Genomic DNA, 27,364 nt, shown 5'->3' with positions numbered 1-27,364 from the left:
CTCTTGGCTAAGTTTCCTCCCTGTTCTGTCTTTCCTCTTGCATGGTACCAGCACAGCAGGAGGAGGGGAAGCAGATTATTACCACTAATGCATGCTCTGTGTAAAGCCGGGCCTCTTCGCCCGTGGTTTAGTTCTTACGCACTCACTTTCTTTCAGTCTTACATGGTGATTTTAAGGTGCTTCAGGACTCACATCAATGACAAGTGTCCAGTTGAGATAAGATTCTGTGGCTGAAATTCCTGTCCCAAATCTTACCTGAATTAGACACATGTACATCCTTTAGAGTTGCATTACCAGGCATGTTACAAAAGTGCGTGTAGCAAATGTTCCTGAATGAGAGGATTGGAGAACAACAGGTATTTCAAGAATCACTAATTGACAGGAAGGGCTGTGCTTCTTTCGTCTTGCACAGAGGCATGATGTGCAAAATGTTAAGTCCAGATCAGTTTTCACAGTGTCTCTTCCTTGAACTGTATAACATGCATATATTACAAGGAAAGGGACAGAGCTATGTTGGGTTCTTTGACTAAAATACTTCCCTGGTCCCCTGACAGTGAGGATGAGACAGAAGAAGCAGCAGCTGAGGAGGCAGCAGCACCAGAAAAGCCAGAATCTGAACATGAAGCAGAAGGTAGGAAGACCAGCTATTGTAAGCTAACATTTTTATTCCTCAGGCCATGTTGATTTGATTATATGGATGACATCCGCGCGCGCATGAATTTTCGGCCGTTTCCAAAAAAAAAAAAGTTTCCAACCACACTGTAAATTGTACAAAACGGTTGCAAAATGAGCAAATATATACCAAAAGTTGCAAAAAAAAATATTTGAAAATGATTCCAACGTCGTAGAATGCCAAAATCAAACAGAAAACTAAAATGCAAAGAAATGAATTTAAAGAGTAGATTATTCGCCATACCATACTCTGTCATTTGTTCGACCTTCATAACAACGTAGATTTCATGAAAGCAACTTTTTTTTTTGCAAAACTTTTTTTTTATTCGCACGCTCGCATCAGTTTTGGGGTTCCCAGAGGATGTCATCCATATAATCAAATCAACATGGCCTCACATTTAAAAAAAAGATAAAGCAGCCAACTTCAGACTAAGAGACAAAGCATGATGCTTTTTCGTTAGCTAACAGTGCAATAATTCTCTAAATGTGTATAGAATACCTTTAAAAGATTGCTTTGTTTTTAGTCACTTTAGTACTCAGTATAGAATGGCAGATAAACTTGAAGTTTGCAGGAGTACAGAGTTGTTGATGTTTTACAGGTGTGCTTGCTGACATCCAGAAGACCCTGGAGAACACCAGCATTCTGGACAGTACAGCAGACGAGTCAAAGGACTCAGTCGGGGACATCACACTGGACGAAATCAAGGATTACATCGCGTAAGTGGCTGAGTAGATATTCTCTGTAGTTTAACTGAGGAATGGACTCCTGTCTACATACTGTTAGTATTTGGTTTCATTTGGACATCTTAGTTGGTCTAGGTTGTTTCATCTGTTATTTTGTTTCATCATTGTGCTTCTTTATAGGTGGTCACTTTTGTCACCTACATCCAGAATAAGTAAGAATCATTTTTCTAGTATCACATCTAAGACAAATGGCCATTGAGGCAAGATGAGGTGGTAACTTGAACACTTCTGACATGTTCTGTAGGTCAAAAGAAGGCCCAGATGAGGGCAGTGCAGACAAGCCTGCTGTAGATGAAGGTAAGTCTTGATGCCTGTGCCTTTGTTTACAGTCCTGCATTATTAATCCTCAAGGTTGTCTACAGTTAAGTTAAATTTTTAAGACAGAAAACGTACTTATGTTGTTGTTTTTTTTTTCAATTTTTTTAGGCTTTTGTTGTAATGGTTCCATTAATATTTTTAAGACTAATTGAATGCACACTTGAATTTATTGTTTAATGGGTGAATAGCAGACCTGTATTTATGGAATAAGAATAAAATTTATGACATTGTACTACTACTGCATGCCACATGCCTACTATGGGGGTTTACTGTGTGGACTCAAGAAAGCTATTATTCAGTGCTGCATTTCTATACTCCTGCTTTTACCTCAAGTCTCTGCAGTGAGCATCATTCTTGGGGAGGATGTACTGCTTTTATGACAGTTTATGGTCCTCACAGCTTCCAGACATGACTGCAGTCAAAGATTCTGAAGTCTTAACTGCCATGAAACTTGCAGCTTGGTTGTAGCATGACCTAAATTTTAATCAGGAAAGTCTGGAATGAAGTCTGTGTTGTGTCAGACCGGCATTGGGTTTGAGGCATGTGAGGTTTGGGCCTCTCGGTGGTGCAGTAGTGATGGGTGTTCCTTTGACCCTCCCGTAGCCCCTAACGAGGAGGCTGGTGCTGAGGAACAAGCCAACAGCACGCAAGATGCTGTAACAGAAAACGCTGTAACAGCAGACAGTGAACAAACAGAGGGAGGCATTGTTGCTAATGATGAGGTCAGATGCTTGAATGGTTTGTGCGCCCAACTCCCCCTCCCAACCGCCCTCCCCTCCCCAACTAACCGTGCACTTGCATGCCGTCTGTCTGTCTGTCTGTCTGGGCACCTGTGTTCTGTAGGTTCCAACTTGCATGTGGAAGACGGTAGCAGCACTCACCTACCACTCATCTGTAGATGTTGCACCAGAGGGTAGCTAGGATAACTCCACAGGAGAAACCAGCAGTGTGAAGCATGCTGTTCAAGTACAGTAGTACGATTGGCACATAATGCATGTCCATTCCAGGATTGGTTCATTGCAGTGATTTTGAAGTTGTCGGTTTTCCTTGTTTCAGATTCCGACAACTAAGACCACTGGACTTAAAGAGGAAGACCAAGAGGACCAACAAGTATCAGAACCACTGCAGGAACTCAGAATCACAGAGGGCGATGACGACAAGTAGTTGTTGAGAAGTAGTAGAGTATGAGCCAGGCAAGGCTGGTGTTGGAGGAGGGTTGACCAGGCATAGCCTGCTCTGTAGAATCATGTTTGAAAATTGCTATTGAGAATGATGTGAGGATGAAAATGATGAATTGCTGACCGATCAATGCTTACCATTCCATGAACTGAAAAGTTACTGATTCTGTAACAATTCTAGCCGAGATCAGGATCGAGATGGTGGAAAAGAGTTTTTAACACCCTAACAAATGAATTTTTCTGGAGGTCTAACCTGTTTGTATGGTAATAATAATGTACATTTTGTAGAATGCTGTGGTGGAGGCCTTGTCAATATCGCATGAGGCTGCTAATTGTAAGCACTGGATGATCTTTGACCTTGTAGTGCGCTGCACGCTTGACACTGTTAATGTGGCTACTTAAGCTGGGACTTATTTTTCGCTTGGGTGCTTTTTTCTTTTTGAGTATTTGTGTGGAACCTAATTGGTGATTTACTTGAAGACTGACTCCCCACTTGGGATGTCCCTGTGATTTAGCTGCATCTGAAGAAATGGTGGTGGTCTTGACTATGTGCTGTGTGCCGTGGTGTAGGGTGGAAATAAACCAAAAATTTTTATCTCAGACCTTTTTCTCATTGTACCAATGTTTTTATGGATGATGGAGAATAAATTTTGAAGGATTACAATGTAACTGTTGTGCACTTGTGATTTTGAGTGGCTTCCTACTTCCTACTTACAAGACTATTGTGTTTTCTTGATTACGTATGCTACTCTGTTCATGTACGCACCCCCAATTTGAGAGATGTCTGAGGCTGATGCATTCTGACTTTGCAATAGCCCTTGACTTATTTTTGATGATTCTAAAAAGTGTGTACTTATACATTGTAGTATAGAACCAACAGCTTTAATTTCCCTTTAAAGGTAAAATCGCTTTTCTGGTAAAATCTGGCGCAGTAAATAAGAGTCCACTCAGTAAAAACTACGGTGATAAGGTGTCGTTTATTCCGTCTGAAAAACGACCAAACCCATTGCAGTGCAGTGACAAACAGGTAATATACAACATGATGAGGTGCAGATTTCTTATCGAGTCAACATTTTTTTTCTCTGCAAATCATATCTGTTGACAATATACAGAAATAGGGAAACATGGAAATGGCACAAGCGCATGAAAGAAAGCAAGCAAGCAAGCAGCATTATAAATGTTCAGTTGCAACAAGATCAAATCATCCTAATGACTCCTACTTCAAATCAGACCAGCTTTCAATCGTTCTTGAACTTTTTTTTGTTTTCTAGTGAAATTCTTTGCATTTAAATTTCAAAGGCACCTGAAGAATGGAGCAAAACTTTGCCAAACAATTGCTAAATGCAGATGTTAACCACTTAAAACTCAGTATTCAAAGGTACATTTCAAACTGGCCATTCGTATGTGATTGCACAGCAGGAAATATATGTGCATGACTCCATGGGAACCACTAGTACGCAAACTCTTAAAAGCTGAAAAGTGTGGAACTACAAATATAACATTTGAGACTTCGATGTGTACTTCATTACTGTATATACAAAAGTATAATGACTTTATGTCTGTTAACGTTATATGTTTACTGGACCACACTGAAGTCTGGTGCACATTAAATATTTGGTATATTGCACTTCTATCAGGTGCATAAAAGCAGGGTTGTGTAGAATCATCTTGATAAATATCCTAAATACTTCATTTCTAGAAAAGGCACTCAGGTGCACACACACATGGTGCTATGGCAAGTGGCCGACGCCTGTGGCTTGAAAATACTAAAGCTAGAATCAGTGAGAGAGAAACAGTCAGCCTCCCTGTCCACTGATGGTGCATCATTCTCTATAACTGCATTGTACATCAATCATCTTTGGAAGCACATCAAGCATTTGTTTATGTACAGATAGTTCATTCTTCATAAATCCATATCAAACTTCACACTCTGGTCATAAGAAAGACCAGAAAGCAGTTCTATTTTTGGTGCATTTTTCACATGTACATGGCTTGTGCAGTGTGTCCATCCCTTGACAGTGTGGCATTACAGTTTATCAAGCGTCAGCACACAGAATTGGCTAAAGCAGTACAGTAAGCATCATGGCTGTGAAATCAGCTTGTTTAAAGGCAATTTACACATTTATCACAAAATAATGCATCTACATGTACAAACATTTCACGTTATAGATAGATACGTTCACTGGAATCTTCTTTTGCATAGCAGCAATTCGGCCCTGACTCATGTTGGGATATGTACAAACATGGCCAGGTTATACAAACTGTCTTTTAAACATACTGTACAAATACTAACATTCACTATACCTTAACCAGGGGAGAGAACACTTAGGTTACAGAAACATCTTTTACTCCAGCTTTACACTGAATTGAACAAACAACAATGTACCCTTCTCAGGTGAGCATGAAGTGCTAAAAATTGTTTAATAGTAAAAAGTTATAAAAACAGCTTGCCAAGACAGGCACATAAAGGAACTGTTGAGCAGGACAAGTGGCTATGGTAGTGTGTATATATGGTAGTGTGGCTATGGTACCCCCAGGAGAGTTATGTGAAGTTACGCAGTGGCAGACACTTCTGTCTGTCCAGCCCCGCCCTCTCCGGGTGTGGCTTGTCTTGTCGGGGGTGGAGAGTGCTGCTGCTCCCCCGTGGACTCGTCAATCACGTGCGTCTGGGAGGTTCTGGAGACTGACCGACTGCCCGCGGTGTGGGGTCGCTGGCCGGAGGACCCGGGGCGGGGAGAGGTGGCGTGGGCGGACTGGGGCCGGCCGGGCGGTGACGGGCGCTGGTCAGAGCGTGGGGAGTACGCAGGCTTCTGTCCTCGTCTCCTCTGAGTACCAGGCGACACCGGGGCCTTCGGCTGCTGTTAATGAGAATAAACTGACTGTCAAACAACATGAACAATTTCGGCAATTCCTAACCTTGCCTGATGTCCTAACCTTTCCTTTTTAAATGTATGACATTAAGTTTACCATTCTGTCAATACACATTTACTAACAATAAAGTTTAAAACAGCCATAACATATTGTTTGATTACTACTGCTGGTAAAAGTCTCTTTCCACAGAATCATAACATGCTGGAAAGCAGTATTATTATTATAGCCATATCTAATGCATGACAGCAGCAGTTCTGATAAGAGAGTTGTCCCCTTACCTGTGTCAGGGTGGGAAGTCTCCCATCGTCTATCTCCACACGGCCTTTGTAGATGTGCCCATCAGCTCCAATGATGTCCAGCTCCTCCCTAGAGAGTCATGTAAAATTGTAGTAAGTTACACAGATATGTACACCAACTGCAACAAGAATGTCTACCAACTTTGTTATCTTTTAAATGGATGTGGAGGTACTTTGATACTTACTTGACATGGAAAACCTGCACCTGTGGCTGCTCTTCTACCACGTATCTGTAACATTAGAGGACAAATTGTAAATTAATGTTTTTGTATTGGAATCCAGCAAAAGTGAGCAGGAGAGGGATATAGAGAATGTCCTTCAGAACTTATTTATCAAACTGGTTTCAAAGTCAATAGATGAACACATGAGCAGTACTGTTGTAAATGCTGTCTAAGACTACTCAAAGGTGTAAGGAAATATGTAAGGAAACAGAAGACTCACTGTCCGCCAGCTGTGAGTTTGGTGAATCTCTTGTTGGGATACGTCATCGTGTGGCTCCCCCCACAGGGGCGGGGCTGGGAGAAGTACAGGTCATAGTCCTGAGGGGCAGGCTGGGCCAGGCTACAACAGGAGAAACAACTTGATGTCAAGTTGTCAACATACACACATATAGGTCAAGGTCCTAAGGAGCCTGCTAGGCCAGGCTAGAACAAGATAAACATACACATACAACAGCATTCAACTTCAACTATGCCACCAGGAAGGAACTATCTTTGTTAAGTTAATGTTTGTTCTTTTGTGCATAGCAGAAAAAAAATCAACACCATGTAAATCATGTACAATCATAGAATATGCTGAACCTCAAAAACTATATTTTGTGCATTTAGCACCAGTTGGGCATGCAGACAAACATGATATGGTATAGACTACATGTATTTGGAAAGCAAGATTGTACTTTGTCGAATACGGTCCAAAAAAAGGTGGAATGTGTTTTGTTGTGGGTCTGAGAGTTATGACTTTGAAGCACTCGTTACCTTCTGTGTCTCCAACGATAGCTAAAGAAAAGTATAGAAGTCATCAGAAACTGTTGCTAACATACAAAAGCCTATGAAAGCTAAGCAATAACTGACTAAATACCAGCACATACTTGGAAAACATCCCTGTCTAAAACATTACTATGGAAGAGTTACAACGGAAGAGTGGGTCCCAACCTAAAGCCTTATGATGGAAGAGTTAGCCTGGTAACCATGCATACTCATATAGGTTGGAGTGCTTTGGCCGGCCAGAGGTTGTTTGGCACCTGATCATACCAGCTGGCTTTTCTAATTATTGCCTCCCTATCTAAAGCTTTAACATCGAAGACTTGGTGCCTACCTAAGAATTTACTGCGGAAGACTTGGTCCCTATCTAAAGCCTTATGATAGCAGAGTGGTTCGCTATCTAAAGCCTTCATATGGAAGACTTGGTCCCTATTTAAACCTTGCAATGGAAGACTTGGCCCTATCTAAAACCTTACGATGGCAGTGTGGGTCCCACAGTGGGTCCTTGCAATGGCTGCAGCCTGGCTGCCTGACACTTGAGGAGTTGGTCCTTGCCACGATGCCTGCGTTTCTTCATGAGCTTTGCCATGATCTGGTCTATGCCCTGGTTTATAACTAGCCTGTACAGGTGGATGTTCTTCCTTTTCAGCTTAGCTAGCTTCCTCATAGCCATGGTTTTCTGAAACCTGGTCGCATTGTCCTCGCTTCCTACACTGGGACTACTGAAACACAACGCCTGATTGCATTCTCAAAATCTAAAGCTAAACCTGTAACTAGAGCTGATCAAGTTTATCAATTAGGGTTTCAATATCTCCAACACCGTAACTAGATGTATGAACAAAGAAAGAAGAAGACATGGTTTCTGATGTTAAAAACAAGAAAATGGACAGGGAACATACGTCTTTTGTTCCTGGCGAATCTTTTCCAGTTCGTAGGTAGTGTAGGGTCGGAGTGTTGCTGTCACCGGTAGGCTGTTGGTGCTCGGCAATGCCGGAACAGGCCTGGTGAGAAATAAGCAGCAATGTTCAAATCAACAATGTTAATATCAAATTAATTCTACAACATGCAGCAATATTCAGACTTGTAAATGTACTATTCATCACTAACAATAGTAACATTGTAGCTATAGCTTGTGATTTGTGTAAAAACCATCAGAAGGACAGAATAGCAGTAAGACAAACAATCTGGATATGATGTGACTTACATTTTCTTCTTTACATACACATTATTTATGGCATTATATGTTTCACTGTAACAAAAACTCACCCTCCAGCAGTCATAGTCACTGGCCTGTCACAAGAGATGCACCTGAACATTTGCCTGTCAACAGAAAGGGCAAGCGGTCAGAAATTGTATTCTGATAAAGAAGACTGCCATTATCAAAGAACAAATTCAGATGCCTTGTTGTGAAATGGTTCTCAGTGATAATTGCCATGTAGAAAAACAGACACAGAACTCACTTCCTGAAGCCTGCAGCCTCGTCCAGTTCCTTCTGCTGCTCAATCTCTGTGACCTTGGCCATCTTCCTGTTCAGCTTGTTCAGCTGACCTTGGATGTACTCCTTGAAGGGATCCAGTTCCAACCGGTCCAGCTTGCCGTCCAGGTCGTCACTTAGGTTCTTCAGGGCGTCCTGCCACTGACCATCCTGTGGGGGTGACAGTGTTGGTGTTACACATGGTCATGACAAATAGCTCACATGCCAAAGAAATCTTGGAAGTCATTTGGCCAGATCATCTGTACATGTATTTCTTGGTTCTCTGACTATGCATAATGCTTGATTGAAATACTGACTTGGAACAGAGTCTAAGGGTTGTGCACACACTTTGAGCAATTGTACATGTATTACTGAAATTCAAGTTTTTATACCCATACTTCTGTTTTCATCTGGGCCACTTGCTAAATTTTCACATTAAAATGTCTAAGAATCAAGAAATAAATTGATGTAGGCTTACACTCTGGCATTTAATCAAATATTTTGACAGTAATTTTCAGATCCTTACAAATTTCCAGCTCATGACATCAAGTCCTTCATGGTGCTGAAATGCCTTCCATTGCGAGTAGGCCATGTTTACACAACACTAATGCCAGTTTGCAAAATATGTTCTAGATTCTAAGCAGCTGGGAACTTGAGAAAGTGACAGTGTGTTTACCTGTCCGTCCAGTTTAGCCAGCAGTTCCTGGATCAGGTTGTTCAGCTCGTTGAAGGAGGAGTCAAACTGCTGCCGGCTGACTTTGCTCTCCAGCGCCCTCTTGTCTGCTTTCTGTGACACAAAAGAATGCAGCCATCAGTTCAGTTCAGTAACCATCAGGTGATGTTTTGCTATTTCAATTCACTGTGAAAACTGTACCAATAAAATCTTAGCTACTGCCTCCAAAAAAGTCTCTCCAGATTATAGACTACACATTTTCTGCTTTTTTTTTACATTTTCGTATCCTTGTCTTCCCTTGCAATTGGCATTGGGACACAAGTTTGTAAATATAACAATAAAGCACAAGCTTACCACATCAACCTCCATGGTGACATAGTCCTTGTCTGCTTTGGTGTCATTCAACTTGTCACAAACCTTATAAAGAGCCTGCAAATAAGGTAGCTTTTGTTAGGATCTCAGGTTTTGCTATACCTGTGTCAAGTCACAAAATGTTTATCAAATGATATACATGTACATGTATACACTGTCACAGAATTTGTATGGTATGTTTTAAATGACATATGTCATTGTTTACTTAACTGAGCCATGTAAACACCAAGTAACAAAATTCAGCCTGAAAGTCTGCCAGCTGCATAATAAAGATCCAATCCACTCGACCCAATCTGATGCTAGGCATGTTGAAAGAAGCACCCACTGACCTCTGTACTCTTTTGAAGGTCACCACTCTTCCGGACCAGGTCGGAGGAAGTTCCGTTCAGCTGTTCCACGTCTGCCAGCAGCTGCAGCACCTTCTGCTGCAGGTTAGCCAACATGTCGCCATCCTGCAGGGGATTGTGGGTAGGTGAGAGAAGCATTCTGGGAAGGCAATTCTTTAGGAGAAAAGACATTCCTCCCATAGTTGACATTTTGTAAAATAAAAAAAAACGGTAATAATTCTCCTTGGGACAAAACAACAAAAGCATTGTTAAATAAACAACAAAAAGTGTCAAATGCAAGGATGAAACACAATAAACATGGTGCTACAAACTGAATAATGGAGGAAAACATTAACATAACATGAATCCAAGAGAACATTGTTGATAAAGAAACGGTGCTGTTTGTATGATGATGGAAATAAAAAGGGGTCCTGATGAGCAAAGTGCAAGTTCAGAACTGGTGTTAGTATGAAGTATGGGATGGAAAAATGTTGGATGATGAAGCAGTGGAATGGAATGAACAGTGCCTCTGTAGGGGGAAGGGGGCCGGGATGGAAGTTCCCACCTCTATCTTCACAGACTTCTGGTTTGGAATGTACCACCCTGTGGGAGCCATGGGGGTGACAAGCTTTGTGTGTCTCGCCATCATTGGAGGAGCAGGATTCACCTGGGGGGCCTTGGTCTTCTGGGAATTTGTTTGCTGATTATCTGGCAATGGTTTCTCGATTTCTGCACTTGCGTTTTCTTTTCCTTCATCTTTCTTATTAGCATATTTTTCATCTTTGACTGGGGTAGAGCTCTTAGTTGCAGGACGCTCTTTTCTGGTGATCACAGAAGGTTGCTTCTTTGACTTATTTTCATTCAGATTTTTAGGTTTTGTATCATTGGAGATATCTGTATTGCACATTGGGGACTTAGAAGGTGTAGGCCCCTCTACATAAGAGGGTGGTTGAGGTTGAACTTCTGTTGACTGTCTGTCATGTGGAGTTTTTGCAGTGTCTGTAGTCTGAGACTGGAAGGCAACAAGTTTGACACTTTATCTACTTTAGTTACGATACAGTGTACGGCACACATCATCGTGCAAAACTCTAGAACTTAACATGATAGAGGGGTGCACATCAGAATTATATGATTGTGTATTTTTCTGTCATGTTACAATGAAACACAAGAAATGATTATGTTTGTGATTAAGTTTGAAAGGGTTCAATCTCAATTATTGGTTAAGCAAGTGTTTTAAGTGCTAATTACAGAAAGGCTGTATAATGTGAGGCGGTGCAGAGAAAAATTTGCCCAAATTTCCCACCTGATCTTGCAAAGCAGCTTTTTCACTGATTACTATTTCAGCAGTGCTTGTTTCCTCAGAAACATTGCTTATATACACTTGCAAGATTTCATCTTGTGCCTCAGACGGAGGCATTTCTGCTGGGGAAGCTGAGGTGTGTGAAGCAGGCTGTGTCTGTGTGTCCTCAGTATCTGCACCTAACCAAGCTGCCGATTGCTTGTGAGATGCAAAAAGATGTGTCAAAATTACAAAGCGTTTTGCAGTAGCTCAGACTATTTGGTGCATCCAAAATGTCCGCATGTACTCAACTGGTAGTGTGTATTTGAATGTATTGGTATCAACCTTTAGTTTACATATATCCATTGTTCTAGGTAAATTTCTGATACTACAGGGAAGTTTACAAGGAAAATGCATCAATTAGCAATGTTGGATGAAACAAGCTCCAGCTGTTATAATTGCTATGCCATGATTTCTAATTCTGCATTAGTACATGGAATGAAATTGAAGAAAAAAAAAGGAAATGATTAGAATACGATTTGTACAATGACAGCACTTAAGCACTCTAAAGATACCTCCACGTACCAAAATTACCCTGGTACACTGGAATCTTAGATTACTATAGAATGACTTTTCCCCCATCTTAGAACAGTTAACCTCTCTGTATCTGGACAATGTATGCTTAAAAAATTCAGTTGCAAGCATTGATTTTCAGTACACAGGAAGCCTCAAAGCACTTGACATGCTTTAAGATGGGGAAAAAGTCTTCCATGCTAAATGTATGATGTGCATGAATTTCGCATTGAATGGCAAGTTTAGAAGCTGTTGTTCTAAAGAAATGACTCCATGTGGGATTGTGAATTCTCAGATGGTGTGTGCTCAATAATCAGACATGGTACAAAAACAACCAAAATGTTGCATAAATACAACACTGTTGCTTGTACAATGATATCATGGAATGTTTGTGAAATAAATTATTTCCAGTGCTTGCTATATGGATGGTGCCTCAAATCTCACGCAGGTGGAAAAAAGCAGCGTGTCTGCATACCTGGTTCATGCTCTGTAGTTCATGTTCATCTCCCATCTTTGGTTAAAGAGAAAATCACAGAACAGAATTGTCACATCCAGGTCAAAATAAAGCAATAGCAGGACTGGTGCATGGAAAAGCTCACGGCAAGGTGCAAGTCATGTCTTGTGATGGCAGTGAACATTTTATGCAGTACACCCTCAAACACTAATGGCTGATCAGAAGCAAAAATTATTTTCTGATAAAAGCTGCTTGGGGCAGATAAAAAGTACATTGAAAATTGATGAATTCTTGACTAAGATTTAAGAAATTCTATGTATGACACTGGTGGTGTTCTTTTTAAAGCTAACATTAGTGTTTTTAGATTCATGTTTAGGTTCTTTTATTCAGTTATCCACTAGAAATTTGGAGACAATTTTTACTTGTTTTCTATGTAAATTGATGAGATTGTTGCTGACAGTAATTACACTGGTGACCCATAAGTTATCCCTGTACAAAAATAATGTGCTACAGGTATGTTACTTTATCCATAATGGTATAACTGTTAGTTTGTGAACATTTAAAGTTTGTGTTTTAAAGTTCTTAGTGACTCCACGTGTTATTTTTCATTTCCAACAAATGTGTTTACACAAGCTCTCACTGCCAGTCATTAGTCAGGTTATAACAAATGTATGGTTACAACATCCATTCCAAATCCCTCATGCAAAGACACCAGTGTTATAACTTGTTACTTGGTTAGTTGCATTTATCATGTACGGTTAGTTTGTGAGTTGTGACAACTTTGAATGACACCCTATAACAACCACCTTAAAACCAGCACCAAGGAGAGTGATCACCAAAACTGTACCCTTATGTTAGGACACTGTGTGATTGGGTTTTAGACCATTGTATGGTCAAAATGCAACACCCTGTGCTTTCTTCATTACCCTGTGCAATCAATTGCCAGTCAATTAATGAATCACATCACCACTTGATCATTGAAGGTGCTCTTATACTTGTACTTAAACCTGTCATTTCATTTGTCATTGGGTGATGATTTTATGATTAGAGTGCATCTGGATTACATGTATTTTGGAAATTTTGATACCATCCTTACCTGTGAACTGTTGCTGTGTCCTATGGTTTCATTCTCGGAAGTGTTCTTTAGGAGACAGATACAGAATATGCCCATAAGAACACAACTAAGAACGTAGAAGGCCACAAAGCAATCAAAAACACAGTGAATCTTAAATCCATAACATGTAATGAATCTGAAACCTGTAATCACAATTATTATGTCAATGACAGTATAGAAAATGATTCAAATTTTGACTGGCAATTGATCAGTTTAAGTTGCTGACTTCCAATATTTATTCTTTTGCTCTGTGACATGCTGAAGGGGAAAACTTGCGATAGTCGACCACCCTGTGCTGAAGATACCTGTGTCCTGACTAACCTGTACAGGCACTCCTGTAAAGCTCAATCTCTGACTGACAGCATCCTTAAGGCTCTTAATGTCTTTCTCCAGCTCGGCATCCTTGGCACGCAGGCCCACTATCTGCAGGTTCAGGTCCTGCATGAGTCTGCCTGTGCTAGAAGTCTTCTTAGAGGGGCCAGTGGAGGGGAGTACGGATGTTACGGGACTGAGGGGACGTTTGGACGTGTCTGACATCCTGCGTACGGGGGAGGGGGGCGGTGTCATTCTGGATGGGTCGGACATCCTATGGACAGGGGAGGTGGGCGGGGTCGGTCTCTTTCTGTGAGGGGGAGTGTCATTTGCACTGTGGGTGGGGGATATAGGGGGCAGGACAGGAGTGGCGGTGTGTGCGAGAGAGAAGGCATCTGGTTCGCCTTCAGTTGGAGGGGGGGTGGAGGGAGGGGTGAGGAAGTCTGGAGGGGCATTTATGAGCCCGTCCAGGATGCGAGAATGTTCGTCAAGCTGGGGGTGAGAGAGATAGAACAGTTACTGCTGACACAAAGCATGTAGAGAAGTGGCAAGGCATCTGCAATACATTACATAAGCACAGATTCATGAGATGCTGAACTGGTAATTGTACAACCATCTCTTTTCCAAAACAGTGTTTTTGCAGATCGGAAGTGTTTTGTAAGAGAAATAATTATACAATTTCAGTTCAGATCCTGGAATATATTCTGGAATCCCTGTGCTGTGATAGCTATGACTGTAAATAACTATGATGCAATTATTATACTAATAGCACATTCTAGAACATTCCTGCATCATGTCAGTTGACCAACCACTAGCAACACTTTGTGTTCTGTTTTAGGTCAATGGCACAACAATAAGATAGTTCTAGGTGCTATCAATACAATGCTTTCAATTGCTAATACAGTGTTGAGCAGTGATAACTTCAGAGAAGCCATATGAAGCCAAGCTGTGTTTTTTTCCTTTTAAGAATCAGGCATATCTGGTTCAGATTTTGAATTTAGTTTCAACACATGGTGTCAGAAGTGGGATCCTCAGCAAAACTGTTTCTCATATAAGCTGCATCTTGAAGTCACTGCTAAGACATTTGTTACCTTTGATGGGACTGCTGACACTGAATCTGTTAGTTGTTGATGCCTTGGTACCATAACAAGGCTTCCCACACCTTCTGATAGCTCATAACATCAAAAGTACCATGTTCATAGTAATTTGTCAACATCAGGGGTCTGGTCTTATCTAGTCCTCCCACCTTGTCCCTGCTGTTCTTCATCATGTCCAGAGCATCCCGCAGGGCAGCCAGCTGCTCCAGCAGGTCTTCTGGGACATCCACCTTCTGATTGGCCAGAGCTGGGGAGATGTGTAGAGGGGTGCATGAGCCAAACCAGGCATGATTATAGACAGTACCTTATATTGAAGAACCTTGTGGTCAGTAAACAATGACCCTGTAGCTTAAAAGTTATCTGGCCTTATCAGTCAGTTAATTGATCATTTAACCAATCGATCGAATGATTGATTGATTGAATGATTGATTGATTGGTTGATTAATTGATTAGGAAGTCACAAAGTCACATTCACAACTCTTCTATCTATGATGGTAAAATGTTGAAAGTACATTGTAAATGTGTTTTGAGAGTCATGATAATTAAGTCATCTCTGTTTGGGAAAATGATTAGATGTCTGTATTAGTAGCTATCATTAGCAATATTATTAGCAATATCATTTTCTTTTAAAAAAGTATTTTTTATGTTTCAGAATTCGAATCTGATTACCACATTGTCTGCATGTACAAAACCACTTTACACTGTTGATTCCCTTGGTTTAACATTTCGAAAGCAACCTTCAACAAGAATGAAAAGGCTTTGCAGCAAATGATATCATGAACCCACCATAAAGTCAAAGCTATAGACTTTACTTAAGGTGCTCATAGGGAGTGCCTACCTGCTTCAAGCAGCTTTTCCAACTCACTCTTGTCTGCCTTAGTTGGCATGGTAACCTGTAAAGAAAGGGAAAAAATGAAACTCGATGAAAATCCAGGATAAACAGGCTGTCTGCGATACTGTTGGCAAATGGCTCCAAATGTCAAAAAATAGGACATGGCCATTATTTGTATAATGTCCTTGAAAATACCAACCCTATGGTAACATTTACATGCTGTGCTCTGTTTGATCATAGCCAACAATAAACAGACTAATAATAGGCTTTACAAAGATAGCTGGAGAACATTTTCTCTGCCAATTCAGTACCTTTATCCCACAAAAACTATGCAAACTAGAACAATACACATGCAAAATACTTGTTGCCATTAGCTTAACTATCTGACTACAAACTGAAGATACAAAATCAGCAGCTGCCAATTAAGTCAATAAATTTAACATAACCCCCTGACCAAATCCAGTAGAGATGGGTAGTACCACTATACACCAAAAGGTGTGGGAAGGATTTTAACTTTAATAGTTAAGTAAGATCTGTTGCACTTACCTCTAATTTTTCGACTTGCTCTGAGAGTTTCTCGTGTTCGAAAGACAGCGTTGCCATTTCCTTGAGAGCCTGCAGTGCCTCAGGGTACTTCTCCTTCGCGCTGCTAAGACGGGATGAGGGAGGCCGAGGGGCAGACGGCGGACGTGACGGGTCCTTACTCTTCAGCTGCTCTAGAAGCTGTGGGGACATTGAGTGGAAAAATTGACCATGTTGGCATCAAACTGTGTGTAAAAGGGTCTAAGTAAACTTTGAATGATAAAATTTGCTTGATTTTTGGTCTATCAAAGAAAGTGTAAAATATCTGTCACGGTAGCATATTGAGAAGAAAAATGTGCAATAATGTTGATCATGCAAGTTTGCTGTGCATGTGTGCATGCTAAGGAATATTGTGATGAGATGAAGGAAGCTGAAACAACTGCAGAAGATATTGGGATGTTGCATGCCTAATGGTGCTGTATACATGCAGCTGAACCTGTGGGAAGAGAGGCTGGGCAGTGGAAGACATCATTCATTTCTACAGAGAAACTAAAAGGGATTTCCCATTGAACAGACAATCCATGCAAAGACAAGTGATGAACTGAGTGTAGCAGAAGATATCGGTGAAGGGTGCTCATCTAAACCAAACATCTGTGGAAAAAGTGCAGGAGTTATAAGTGTAGGATCCCATGCTCCAAGTGAAACCTGCAGCTTACCACTTCAGACTCATCTGCACCATCTGTGGGTTTCGTCTGGGTGTGAAAAAGAAGGAATTAGAATTACTCATGGATACTAGGGATTTACAAATAGCCTGTCATGACAATCAATTTAGCCACTACTGTGTATGGCAGTATTTTATGTTATGTATTCGTAGTTAGTTTTGTTTTTCTTAATGTTGTGGATATAGGACATGTGTCTGAAGCAAACAATGAATAAATAAAATGAAATACATTGTAAATGCAAGAGCTTTTTGGTTAGGCAAACATGCTTGCCTCCATTCTAATTTGCAGCACTTCCTGCTCAGAGCATGAGTTTGCACATCTCTCATGTGGACTCAAGATGTAATTTCCTCCAGTCTCTGATCTCTACCAGCAGCAAGTTTTGATCTTCACAGAGAAAAAGCCCGTTGTAAATCAAAGAAAGGAGAACTGAAAAGCTCATTGAATCCTAGAGTATCCCCTCTCTTGTAACCTTCTACCAGCTGTCTAACGCTGTAACCGATAAATTTTTCACCCAAATGATATACTAAGGTTACATACCTCCATGTATTTTTGCCGTTCTTCCCTCAGTGCCTCATCCAGTACAGGCCACGTGACAAAGGCATCAAACTCCTCTGCAGTGGGCAGCTTCTTCAACTGTTCTGCTAATTCAGCCTGTGCAATAGATAGGAGACATTATACAACATGTTCCAGTATACTTAAACTCATGCAATGTCAAACAAAATGACAGATGTCATAGCTCAAACTGCATCGTCCTTAGAAAAATGCAACCATAAGTTCTTATTATATGCACAGTTTGTGTGATGTCTTATAGACTCAAGAGTTAAAAGAATAACAACAGCAGAAAATAGAAGCAAACTCCCTCTGGCTGGCAAGAAGTGTGAAATGTCTTACCAATTGTTTCTCTAGTTCATCAATCTTCTTCATCTTGTCCTGATAGCTCTCCAGTTCACTGATTCTGTCACTTAGTGAAGTCAGGTCCATCTGTACAGGGGAAAATTCAACATTACATGTTTTTCTGTCATTTCTTTTGCTAAAAAAGCAACAACAAAAACAATAGAAATCACAACACATGACAAAACATATGCCTTTTGAAGTTCTGATTAGATTGACTTATAAGGTGGTGACCTGTCCTTGGTGCTGAAATGGTCTGCTGCAACCTGATTACAGAAAATCATCTGTTCAGTCTCCAAAAATCAACCAGGCAGCCAAATACCGGTATTATATTTATCAAAGTCACTGGATCTATGATTTCAAAACCTGTTTCTAACAGACTTGCACTGAAAAGAAAAAAGACAGAAAAAAACTTAAGGTGCTATTTTTTTATGTTTCGGTATCAATGAACAAGTCAACATCCTTAAATCTCTGTAAGACAATAGAAAACATTTTGTGTTTCCTGTCAGCCAAGCAAACCTAGCAAAAACCTGCCCACCTAGGTCTTTTTGGGGCAAGGGACATACAATCCCTACCGACTAATTGACCCAAATTTTTCAGCACTGTAAATTGAAACACAACATTCATTTTCCTATGCCTACGTGCTCTTTTCCCCACCAGACAATCCCTGCCATGCTCACCTTGTCTAGTCTGTCCTTGATGTCCTTCATCTCCTTGGCAACCTTGGCTTTGTTGTCATTCAGCATGTTGACTTCCCGCATCAGGTCCTCAATCAGGGACATGGCCTGTCGGATGGGGAACATGGGGAAACATCTTACACAGGTCTTAAAATTATTATCATGCTACTGAAACATAGTGTATTATCAATCCCATGCAAGGATTTATCCTAACCAGAAGACCATCTTGCCACCATGGCAATAGGCCCTATGTTTCAAAATTAATCATTAATTCTAGTATGAATGTACACAATAAGTCAACACTTGTCTTCCAATAAGTTAAGCACCACTTCTGTCCATTAAGTCCAGAATTTCAACAGAGAAAATGGAACCTACCAAACATTTGAAATGTCATCTGGATTGCAAAAGGGAACTAGAGACACATGCCCATTATCTAGCACAATATTTACGACACACTTGCTCTGCAAAATGTCAATTGCAAGAAAATGGTTTGTTGAAAAATGAAGCGACATTAAAAATTCTTTTTTTCTTTTGTAGTAAAAGAAACTTGATTGATTGATTTCTGAACAGTACAAGGGGACGAGCAATAAGACTATTATCTTGAAGGACAAAAATGTGACAATGCTGTTATACAAGATGACGCCCGGTGTATTTGTCTCTGACATGCTGCGTACATTTATTTTTCCCCTTTATAATCATTGTTTGAAACCACTGCTGTTTGCACACCAACCCTTAAACTAAAGTAACATAAGATCAGTGACGATAAATAATCCAACTCCAATATAATCTCATACAGACTTGAGAAAACAGGAGACTAATTTGAAGAAGTATGAGAGTTCCATCCTTCAAGATGTTGTTTCCACACAGACAGTAACCTGGTAACCACAAACAGCCCCTCATTACAAACTCAGATTCAGTTAAACCATGCTTACTGCACACATAGTACTGACTCAACCAAATCAAGGTAACACCCATAAATTAGGTTTAATTTCCCTCAAGTGATTGGGGGCTGCCTTGGGGGCTGGCTGCAGATTAATGGTCGCTGACAGCCGCTGCAAAAGGATAATTTAACGCTCGGCTGGGCAGTATTGTGAGCAGGTGTGGCTGGATGAGTTGGGTGGACATACACGTTTGTGGTCACACCTGTCTCGTTATTATGACTACAGCACTGTCCTGGCTGTTTGAAGACGTGCCAAACATCTTAAAGACGCTGACTTTTATGGGACGAAAGACAACAGTACACTTGTTCTGACTCAAAAGCAGCGTAGTTTAAAATGGTACGGCCACTTCAAAAACACCAGAGAGGAAAAGTGTGTTTTGGGTGTGCCCCTTTTACGGGACAATGCTTCACCTGTGAATCTATGCTTCTCTGACTAACAGTAACAAGAGTACTGTTAGTTCAGCCAACATTAACTGGTCATTATGTAAATCTAGCTAGTAATAGGCTGATAAAAAGGGAGGATTTTCATCAACCCTAAAATTAAGAAGCACTTAGTGATGTCCTTGGTGCTGATTGTCTTTAAATAAGTAAATCATTTTATCTCCTGCTGTTTTTATAACGATAATTCATGAAGATCTTTTCTTCTTGATGCATCAATGTTTGAAACTGCAAGAGGCTTTCTAAAAGCTGTATATTTATTTGGCTGTATACTATAAAGATGAACAGAACAGTTAAACTTGTGATTCTTGCCTCAGAGAACAGATCTATAGATCAGTAAACACTTCACTGCACAACCTTTGGACATTGCCGAGTTATGGGTACAAAGGTCTTGATAACGTCTAACATCTTTGACAGACCCGACAGGCAACAAACAGCTACGTGTTGCCATGACGATGGCTGTTCTAACAGCCGGGGGTTGTGACCCAGGCGCAGTGTGAAGGCTGATCACCAGAATCAGGGGGAACAGATTGGGCCGTAAACACCAGATGGATCCAAAAATAATGAACACGTCCCTGCCTGTAGTGCAATACAGCCTGCTGAGAATAGGCTGTTATTGACAGCTGACGCACGGCTATATATAGAGAGGGTTCAACAAACATCAAATGCTTTGCTTTCAAAAATGAAATGCCTTGCAGAGAGGACTTTGAAAAATCGCTTTTCTATTTTGTCATAAGTTTGCACACACGAAAAATTGTTTGCCAACTGACTTCAATGGAGGGTAATAAGGATATGCAGTGAATGCAGCCCGGCCTTTCTGATCATAGCAACGTGAGTGACATTCTGCTCTCAAACAAACACCTGGAACATTCTGCCGTCGCCGGTTGCCAGGTTTTCTACCATCTTCATGAATGATTCAGACTCGTAGGATTGTTGGGAACTGCATTCTCTGTGGGAGATGTTGACTGTATGGACAGACTAATAAACCTTTGCTTCATAAAAGATATAGGTGGGCCTGATAAGGTATTGAACAGCAAAGTAAGGTGTTTTACAATAAAAAGAAAGGTTTCTGATGCACTAATTTTAATAATTATTGCTTTTTAAGCTTTTTTAAAGCACCAATTATGATAATCCTGAGAATCCTTAGTTCCCAACAAATATAATATTATTTCATATCTCTTCCTTGGCAATCTATAACACAATCAAAAGTTTGATTTGGTTCTCAGCAACTTGCAGATATTTCTCTCTTGTAATCTCTGAGGCTTTTGTATGACAATACAGAAGATGTCCAAATGCAATTATGGCTAAAACCCTGTCAATACAATCCTGAGCTATGGATCAAAGATAATCCAGACAGTAATCTGTATAACTAGCTATAGGAGATAAGCAATGCTGCCCACATAGATGTCAATTTCATATCTGAGATTTAAATTTCATCCCCCTTCCCAATATAACACAGCTCACAGCCTAACAAAGCTCTGGAACAAAACAAGAAGTGACCTACTTGAAACTCAATCCAAGCAAAGCGCAACAAAAGTCCAACCACCACAAACAAATCTTTTGTCTGTCTATAGAATAAAGTATCCTTCCGAGTTCTTGCCTTTTGTTGACAGAGAGCCAGTGATCTGTTTGTTTAGACATATCACTATCGTAAGTTAAACGGGTCATAGAAAGGCATCCACGTGCAATAGCACTAGACGGACAGCTTTTTTTCTATACAGTTGCCATGGTGATGTAATTCTATTCATAATCTGGGTTGTGCAAACAAAAGCAATTCAAGCCTATAATCAGTCTGGTCCATACGGTCTTTGATATTGAATGTATGTTTCAAAAGGGCTGGTGACTGACAGTATTACATAGCCTGGCACCTGATACTTCGTGGCTGAGGGGAGGCGGGCGGCAGAAAAATTACCCCTTTGTGGCAGTAATTGTCTTTAAGGACTGGTGGTCATGACTTTGATTAAATCAGCGCAATGGAACAACATGGTGGTACAGCCATGCAAAGAGGCTGAAATTTTGTATAACGTTACATATGTATATACTAAATTTAATCATTTGTTTTGGTTTACCTGATGGTATAATTTAAGCTAAAAAGTCCAGATAAAATTAGCATTGAATGTCTTATTCTGTCTTATAATGTCTTATAATCAAACTCTCTTTTGATAGAAGTGATATTCCCTAGGCTACCATCTACTTGGCTATTCTATGAGGACTCTTTATACCAAAAAATGTGCAATAGAAATTTGAGAGAAAAAAATTCTGAATAGGACCTTATGTTTCCTTCCTTTTTTTTCTTACTGCATCTTTTGTATATTATAGAAATTTCAACATCTTATTCAGTAGATAGTTAATGAATCTGGTATCAAGTACAACAGAATTTCATTTTTGCTGCCAACACCACCATTTGATGTGATAATAAATGAGCAAAGGTCTCGCCCATACAAACGACTGTGAGTGTTGGCATGCTAACCTGAATATCAATTTCCAATTCTTCACATAGGATACAGTTACCAAGGCACACATGGGATCAAACAGTACAAATAGATACTGGCGGCATACCTGGCACCAGTTGCTAGGGCCAACCATCCCCAATGAAATTAGCCTAATCCATGTCACCATGGCAACTCAGTTGCCAAGGAGACTGCATTTGTTGACCCTGTCAAAGCCTGGACGGTGCATGTTCGTGAGCCACTCATCATGTCAATTCTACCTGGTATCTACCTTTGTCTGTCTGAAAAGGGCTCGATTTAACAGTAGAAATGATCCATTGTAATTGTTCAAGTATACAAAGGTCCAAAGACACGGCTGTAAAGAGGGGCATGAATGTTTCATGAAGGGTTTCTGTTTGGGAAACGGGGAGATTGCTTTGTTGGCAAGCCCCTGGGAGGGCTCAGGATAACCAAGGACAAACCTAGCACCGGCCAGGTTATCACAGTGATCATCAAGATCATGATGATGGAAAACTCTTCATAAAAGTTCAACATTATTTCAATATGATTGTAAACTCTTCTGATCATGTTCTTATGATGATTCCATGACCTGGCAGTTTCTTTACACTCTCTTACCAGTCACTTTTGGCCTCTATTTCATTTCTATGGAGAAAAACTCTTGAAGTTTTATCCAGATATCCGTGTCAATCACTGTGAAAAGGATAGGAGTTCTAGGTGTTGACAGGGCTCAGTTTTCTGAATGTGACTTGGAATCAAACAAGGCAGCCCAAGACTGTGGTACATGTTGTCAATTTGTGAAATTGTAGAATACATGTATTACTGTAACTTAGAAATATGAAACCTATCAAAGAAACATTAGTACTACTAGTCTAGTAATCTCCATTATTTATCCAGTAGTAGAGTTTGAATTGTCTCTGAAACCTAAGACAGTATCCTAACTGTATTGTATTGCCAGACAGTATATCTTGGCCTTGACTGGGTTTGTTATATGAACTGAAACACACCTGTCCTGTGGTGTTTGCAGCAGTCATGCATTACTTGACAATACAAATGTTTGCTCCCCTTACACTGTTACAGTGCCAAGTTCAACATGTCAACTCCTGAAGAATAGTCAAATGGGCATGTAATCGCTGCACTTTTGCTGTGTCAATAAATTCACATGATACTATGGAATCATAAAACAGTTGGGATAAAGGATGCTGTTATTAAGTACTAATTGCAGCTTTGACTGGGCTTGTACGATTTATAAATATTTTTCAATATAAAGATTCTTTGTGTTTGAAATGTGCTTGAATACAAGTAAAATTAGGATATTTTCTAGCAACAGTGAATATTGCAACTTATATAGGAAAATAGATCACCTGAAATCCACCATTATTAGAAAACCAAATGTATTTTTATGGTGACAGCTGGCAAAAAACATTTTGAAGTACCAGTAGATGGCATTCTATGACCAATATTAGTAAAACCAAATTGTGCTTTGAAATCCCAAATTTATGATCTTGAACTATTCGTACGTTTCGAGGCCTGTGCAAATACATCTTACAGTCGGCCATATATTGGTCCCTGGTCATGAAAAATCATGGGTTGCCTAGTAATTGCAAGCGCCACCCCATAAGGCCCTGTGTTGTGGGTAAATACACGCTGCTATGCCACCAAACCTTCCCTTCGCCACGTGACCCTTAACGTACAGGGGTCAGGGGGAAGAAACAGTATCAGCACGAAAGCCTTTCTCCCACCCACCATTGTTCCATAGTGTAGGTGTGCCTTTCTAATTTTCCGCTGCATTTAGACCTGCCAGACTACGGAAATCCGAGTCGCTACATGGACGCCTTGAACTTCTAGATTAACATTTCTTTGGATTTCCAGATGTTTGATGCATGTTTAATACAATTCAAATATTTCAGAAGTAATTTTACCCCACATTTAAGACAATTGATTCCAGTATGTAACTCCCTTGTATCTGACATTCTTCCTACTGTCATAGCGTATCTGTTACAGTTCTTCTAGGGATTTTCTACAAATTCCCAATTTAACACTTGCTGATTCCTGTACAACTCAGGATGCAAGAATGTGAAAACTTTGTGACTTCCTCTGCAGTCTTTCCAAGCCTGATTTCCCACACGACATTTGTTGCTACAGTTACTTAGCAGTAAACAGTCGGTATGCCTGTGAACAGGAAGTTGTTCCGGTGTAATTTGGGTGTACTCGTTCATGGTGCATTGGACTGCATTCCCTAATCTTTCTACCTTGCTGAATGCTTTACAAGTCAAGTAGAATCAAGTCAGATAGGTAGACAGGCAGTCTCTAACAAACTTTAACTATGCTGGCTGTAGGAAGTAAATATTTGCCAGGGGAGTTTGGCCATGGTACCATGGAGTTCATTTTCAGATATGTTATCCTTACAGTGTCTCACTCCCCTGGCTTTAGGCGAATATTGACCAATTTTTGCGGAATATTCATATTCAATCACTACCCCTTAAGAAAGCCTTGTGGAGGCTAGGAAACAGGCAGGTTGCTGCCCTGGTAACTTTTTGTATGTTTTAAGTTTTTTTTTCCTGTGTCTGTAAGATTTCCCCACCATTGATCAATAACCAATTACTGATCAATACACAGCACTACTAGCCAAGGATAGTGAGCCAGAATAGCCAAAGGGCGGGCCAGAAGGATAGGCAGATCATCTGTCTAAATTAATTCTTACAGGTTGTCACAATTAAGACATTTATTGAAAGCCTTAAGTGAAAAGAAGAACACCTTTATGAAGTGTTTCTCTATGCCTGGGGGCACAAGATAAACTGACCCAGCTGGTCAGGTTTTGTTTAGTCGGTGCCGGGGCTCGGCTATTCTAACCTGTTTTATCTGTCTATTGAGGCTTGGAAAGACTAAGCAAATACAGGCCATACATGGTGGGGCACGGGGAGAGCAGTTCAAACATCTCGGCGGACGAATGACGTCGGAATGCATGGGGTAAGTATACACACCGGCCCGCCTTAGCTCACATACTTGTACAGTCCTGAAGTACACTGCAGCAGTGCTTAACAGGTGACAAGAGCCATAGAACCACTCCAACGTGCACTCAGGAAGAAAAAATGTCCAAATTATGTCTGACACAGTTTCAAACCTGAGAGACTTTTCTTTTATTCAGTCTCCGATATTCATGTTACGTTTTCTGCGAGTTACACTGAATATTTCTGGTAGCTTGCACTGTTCAGAAAGCCTGTGTGAATGAACAGTTGTAACAGAAGCAGTTTGAAGTTTGAATAAAAGTTTGTTGCTGCTGAATAGGCACTGCGGTGAAAGATCAAGAACTTTCACCCACATTTGAGTCATAAGCCCAATGACAAACTTGCAGATTATAAGCAGGATGTGGCTTTCTGAAAGGACAGAATACATTTTCTTTCAAATTTTCCTTCCTTTGAAAAGCAGCTGAACAAACCTCATGCATGAATTTAGATTGACACTACTACTGGTACCAGCCAAGACAAGTCCATTTCCTTACTGATACTCAGTTACATGTATATCAAAAGAAGGCTACTTTGAATGGCACTTTTTAGATATTACCAAGTCACTGGTCCTAACTTTTGTACAACAGAGGAAGAGGGGGAAATCTTCAAGATTCCCATTTAGAATATTACATATCTTAACACACAGAAAGCTGGCTGTTATCAATGTTGTGTAAAAACCTCCTTATTATACTCTTATACCACATACCAAAGACTTGGCTTTCTTTGTATTTAGAATTCAAAAGAAGGTTCCAAATAATTCTTAAAGTCCAAACTTGAAAGTAAAAGAACACATTATCTGTCATTTGTACCTTCTCTTACATTGGAATGGATGGTCATTTCTGTGGGCACAGATAATTCATTATAGTCATCAGTCTTCTTTTGAATTTTAAATGACCTTTGATTGAAAGGGAAAAATTAAAGCTCTTTGAGTGGTTCTAATTTGCCTTCACACCTATCAAATGCTCATTTGGAGCCATTGAAAAACCTCCGCTCTATTGTGACAGGTTACAAAGCAGGTAGATCTGGTAATGCGCAGTGTTTTTGTTTTCCTTTAGAAAGTGAAACGTTTTTTCAGCGGATTTCGACCGTTTCTCCTTTAAGTGCGATGTCGCTTAAGAACTTCCATCCGCACAATGTTTATTTCTCACATGAGGTGTGAACGTCTATTAAAACCTCGCCTTAAGAAAAGCGGTCTGGTAATGTTTGTGTGGAAAAGGCAATCATACTGGATTTTAGCATGACACATTGGCTAACAATTACGCCTTCTAAGAAGGATTAGCAAATTACCTACGATCTCAGCAGCTGAGATCTTATCGTTAAGGGTGAGCCCGTGTTGTTACGTACCTTGGTGAGGCCGGCCTCGTTGGCTTCCACTTTTCTCTGGAGCTGCATGAGCTGCCACATTTCGCCCACCGGTTTGGTCCCCTCCGAACGGGTCCTCTCTAACAAATCTGTGTTGCTGGGGAGATCGTTCAGCTTGTTGAGCTGAATCTCCTGAGAAGAGATTTTGTCCTCGAGCTGGCGTAGCCGCTGGGCATACTCCCCTTCTGTCGGGGACGACGCGGACCGGGATAGTGCACCGTCCCGGCCGTCCTTCACATCGCTCCCGCTCCCGCGCGTGGAAATCATGGTCGACTGCGCGTCCCTCTCTCTCTGGATGTCTTCGCCGATCTTCGTTTCTATGTCTGTGATTTTCAGGTGGTCAATGATGGCGTGGAACAGGGTGTGCATGGCGTTGAAGTTGACCACCCCCATGTCGGGAGTGCCCAACGACAAGTCCACCAGCTCAGACAGTCTCATCGTGGAAGGCGGCATGTTTCTCCGGTAGTGGCTGTGTGCCGGTCGGGAGGAACCGGTCTCTTCGGCTAGGAAAACTGTTTGTCCAAGATGCCCCCACCGGCGATACAGTGACCCGAATCCGATCCTATCTGTCTCTATAATAAATGGTGGTAAACCTTAGTGTGCAATTTACAGGATGTGTCTTGTTTCCGCACTTAGCAACTGAAGCATAGGCAGAACCACTCGCTTAGCGACGGAGGGGTGTAAGTCCATATAAGTTCCTTTTGCGGTCAATTAACATTATTTACTGAGAAAATCAATATACAGATATACTAATATATCTAAGAATGTTCTTTTGTATTTAGTATTTCTATG

General features: G+C 40.7%; 2 protein-coding genes across 3 annotated transcripts in view; one reads left to right on the top strand and one right to left on the bottom strand.

Annotated features, from left to right (window-relative positions):
• LOC109482569 (lethal(2) giant larvae protein homolog 1-like) overlaps nt 1–3,581 on the top strand; it is a 50,384-nt gene extending 46,803 nt beyond the window's left edge. The window contains 2 exon segments of the mRNA XM_019785335.1: nt 2,338–2,456; nt 2,791–3,581. Coding sequence (XP_019640894.1) covers nt 2,338–2,456; nt 2,791–2,898 — 227 coding nt within the window. The 3' untranslated portion in view covers nt 2,899–3,581.
• A 173-nt stretch (nt 3,582–3,754) lies between these two features.
• LOC109482586 (uncharacterized protein C16orf96 homolog) lies at nt 3,755–27,275 on the bottom strand. 2 transcript variants are annotated; one of them, XM_019785369.1, is made up of 23 exons: nt 26,555–27,275; nt 18,381–18,485; nt 17,701–17,790; nt 17,347–17,460; nt 16,804–16,839; nt 16,112–16,288; nt 15,572–15,626; nt 14,883–14,980; nt 13,646–14,128; nt 13,307–13,351; nt 12,232–12,267; nt 10,470–10,916; nt 9,908–10,030; nt 9,561–9,635; nt 9,210–9,320; nt 8,520–8,704; nt 8,326–8,379; nt 7,959–8,060; nt 7,536–7,778; nt 6,521–6,640; nt 6,265–6,309; nt 6,062–6,149; nt 3,755–5,770 (listed from the first exon to the last, which is right to left on the bottom strand). In XM_019785369.1, exons 1-23 carry the CDS (start codon nt 27,023–27,025, stop codon nt 5,465–5,467), a joined length of 3,609 nt encoding a protein of 1,202 aa, XP_019640928.1. In that variant the 5' UTR covers nt 27,026–27,275; the 3' UTR covers nt 3,755–5,464. The 2 variants fall into 2 exon arrangements, with proteins under 2 accessions (XP_019640928.1, XP_019640919.1); XM_019785360.1 differs by lacking the exons at nt 7,536–7,778; nt 10,470–10,916; nt 12,232–12,267; nt 13,307–13,351; nt 16,804–16,839 and having other exon boundaries at nt 3,762–5,770.
• Nucleotides 27,276–27,364: the final 89 nt, after the last annotated feature.

The sequence above is a fragment of the Branchiostoma belcheri genome, unplaced genomic scaffold (genome assembly GCF_001625305.1).
Source record: "Branchiostoma belcheri isolate BF01 breed outbred unplaced genomic scaffold, Haploidv18h27 scaffold11, whole genome shotgun sequence".
In the NCBI taxonomy this organism is placed as follows: Eukaryota; Metazoa; Chordata; class Leptocardii; order Amphioxiformes; family Branchiostomatidae; genus Branchiostoma; species Branchiostoma belcheri.
The sequence above is the reverse complement of the archived record's forward strand: the minus strand, read 5'-3'. Positions and strand labels throughout refer to the sequence as shown.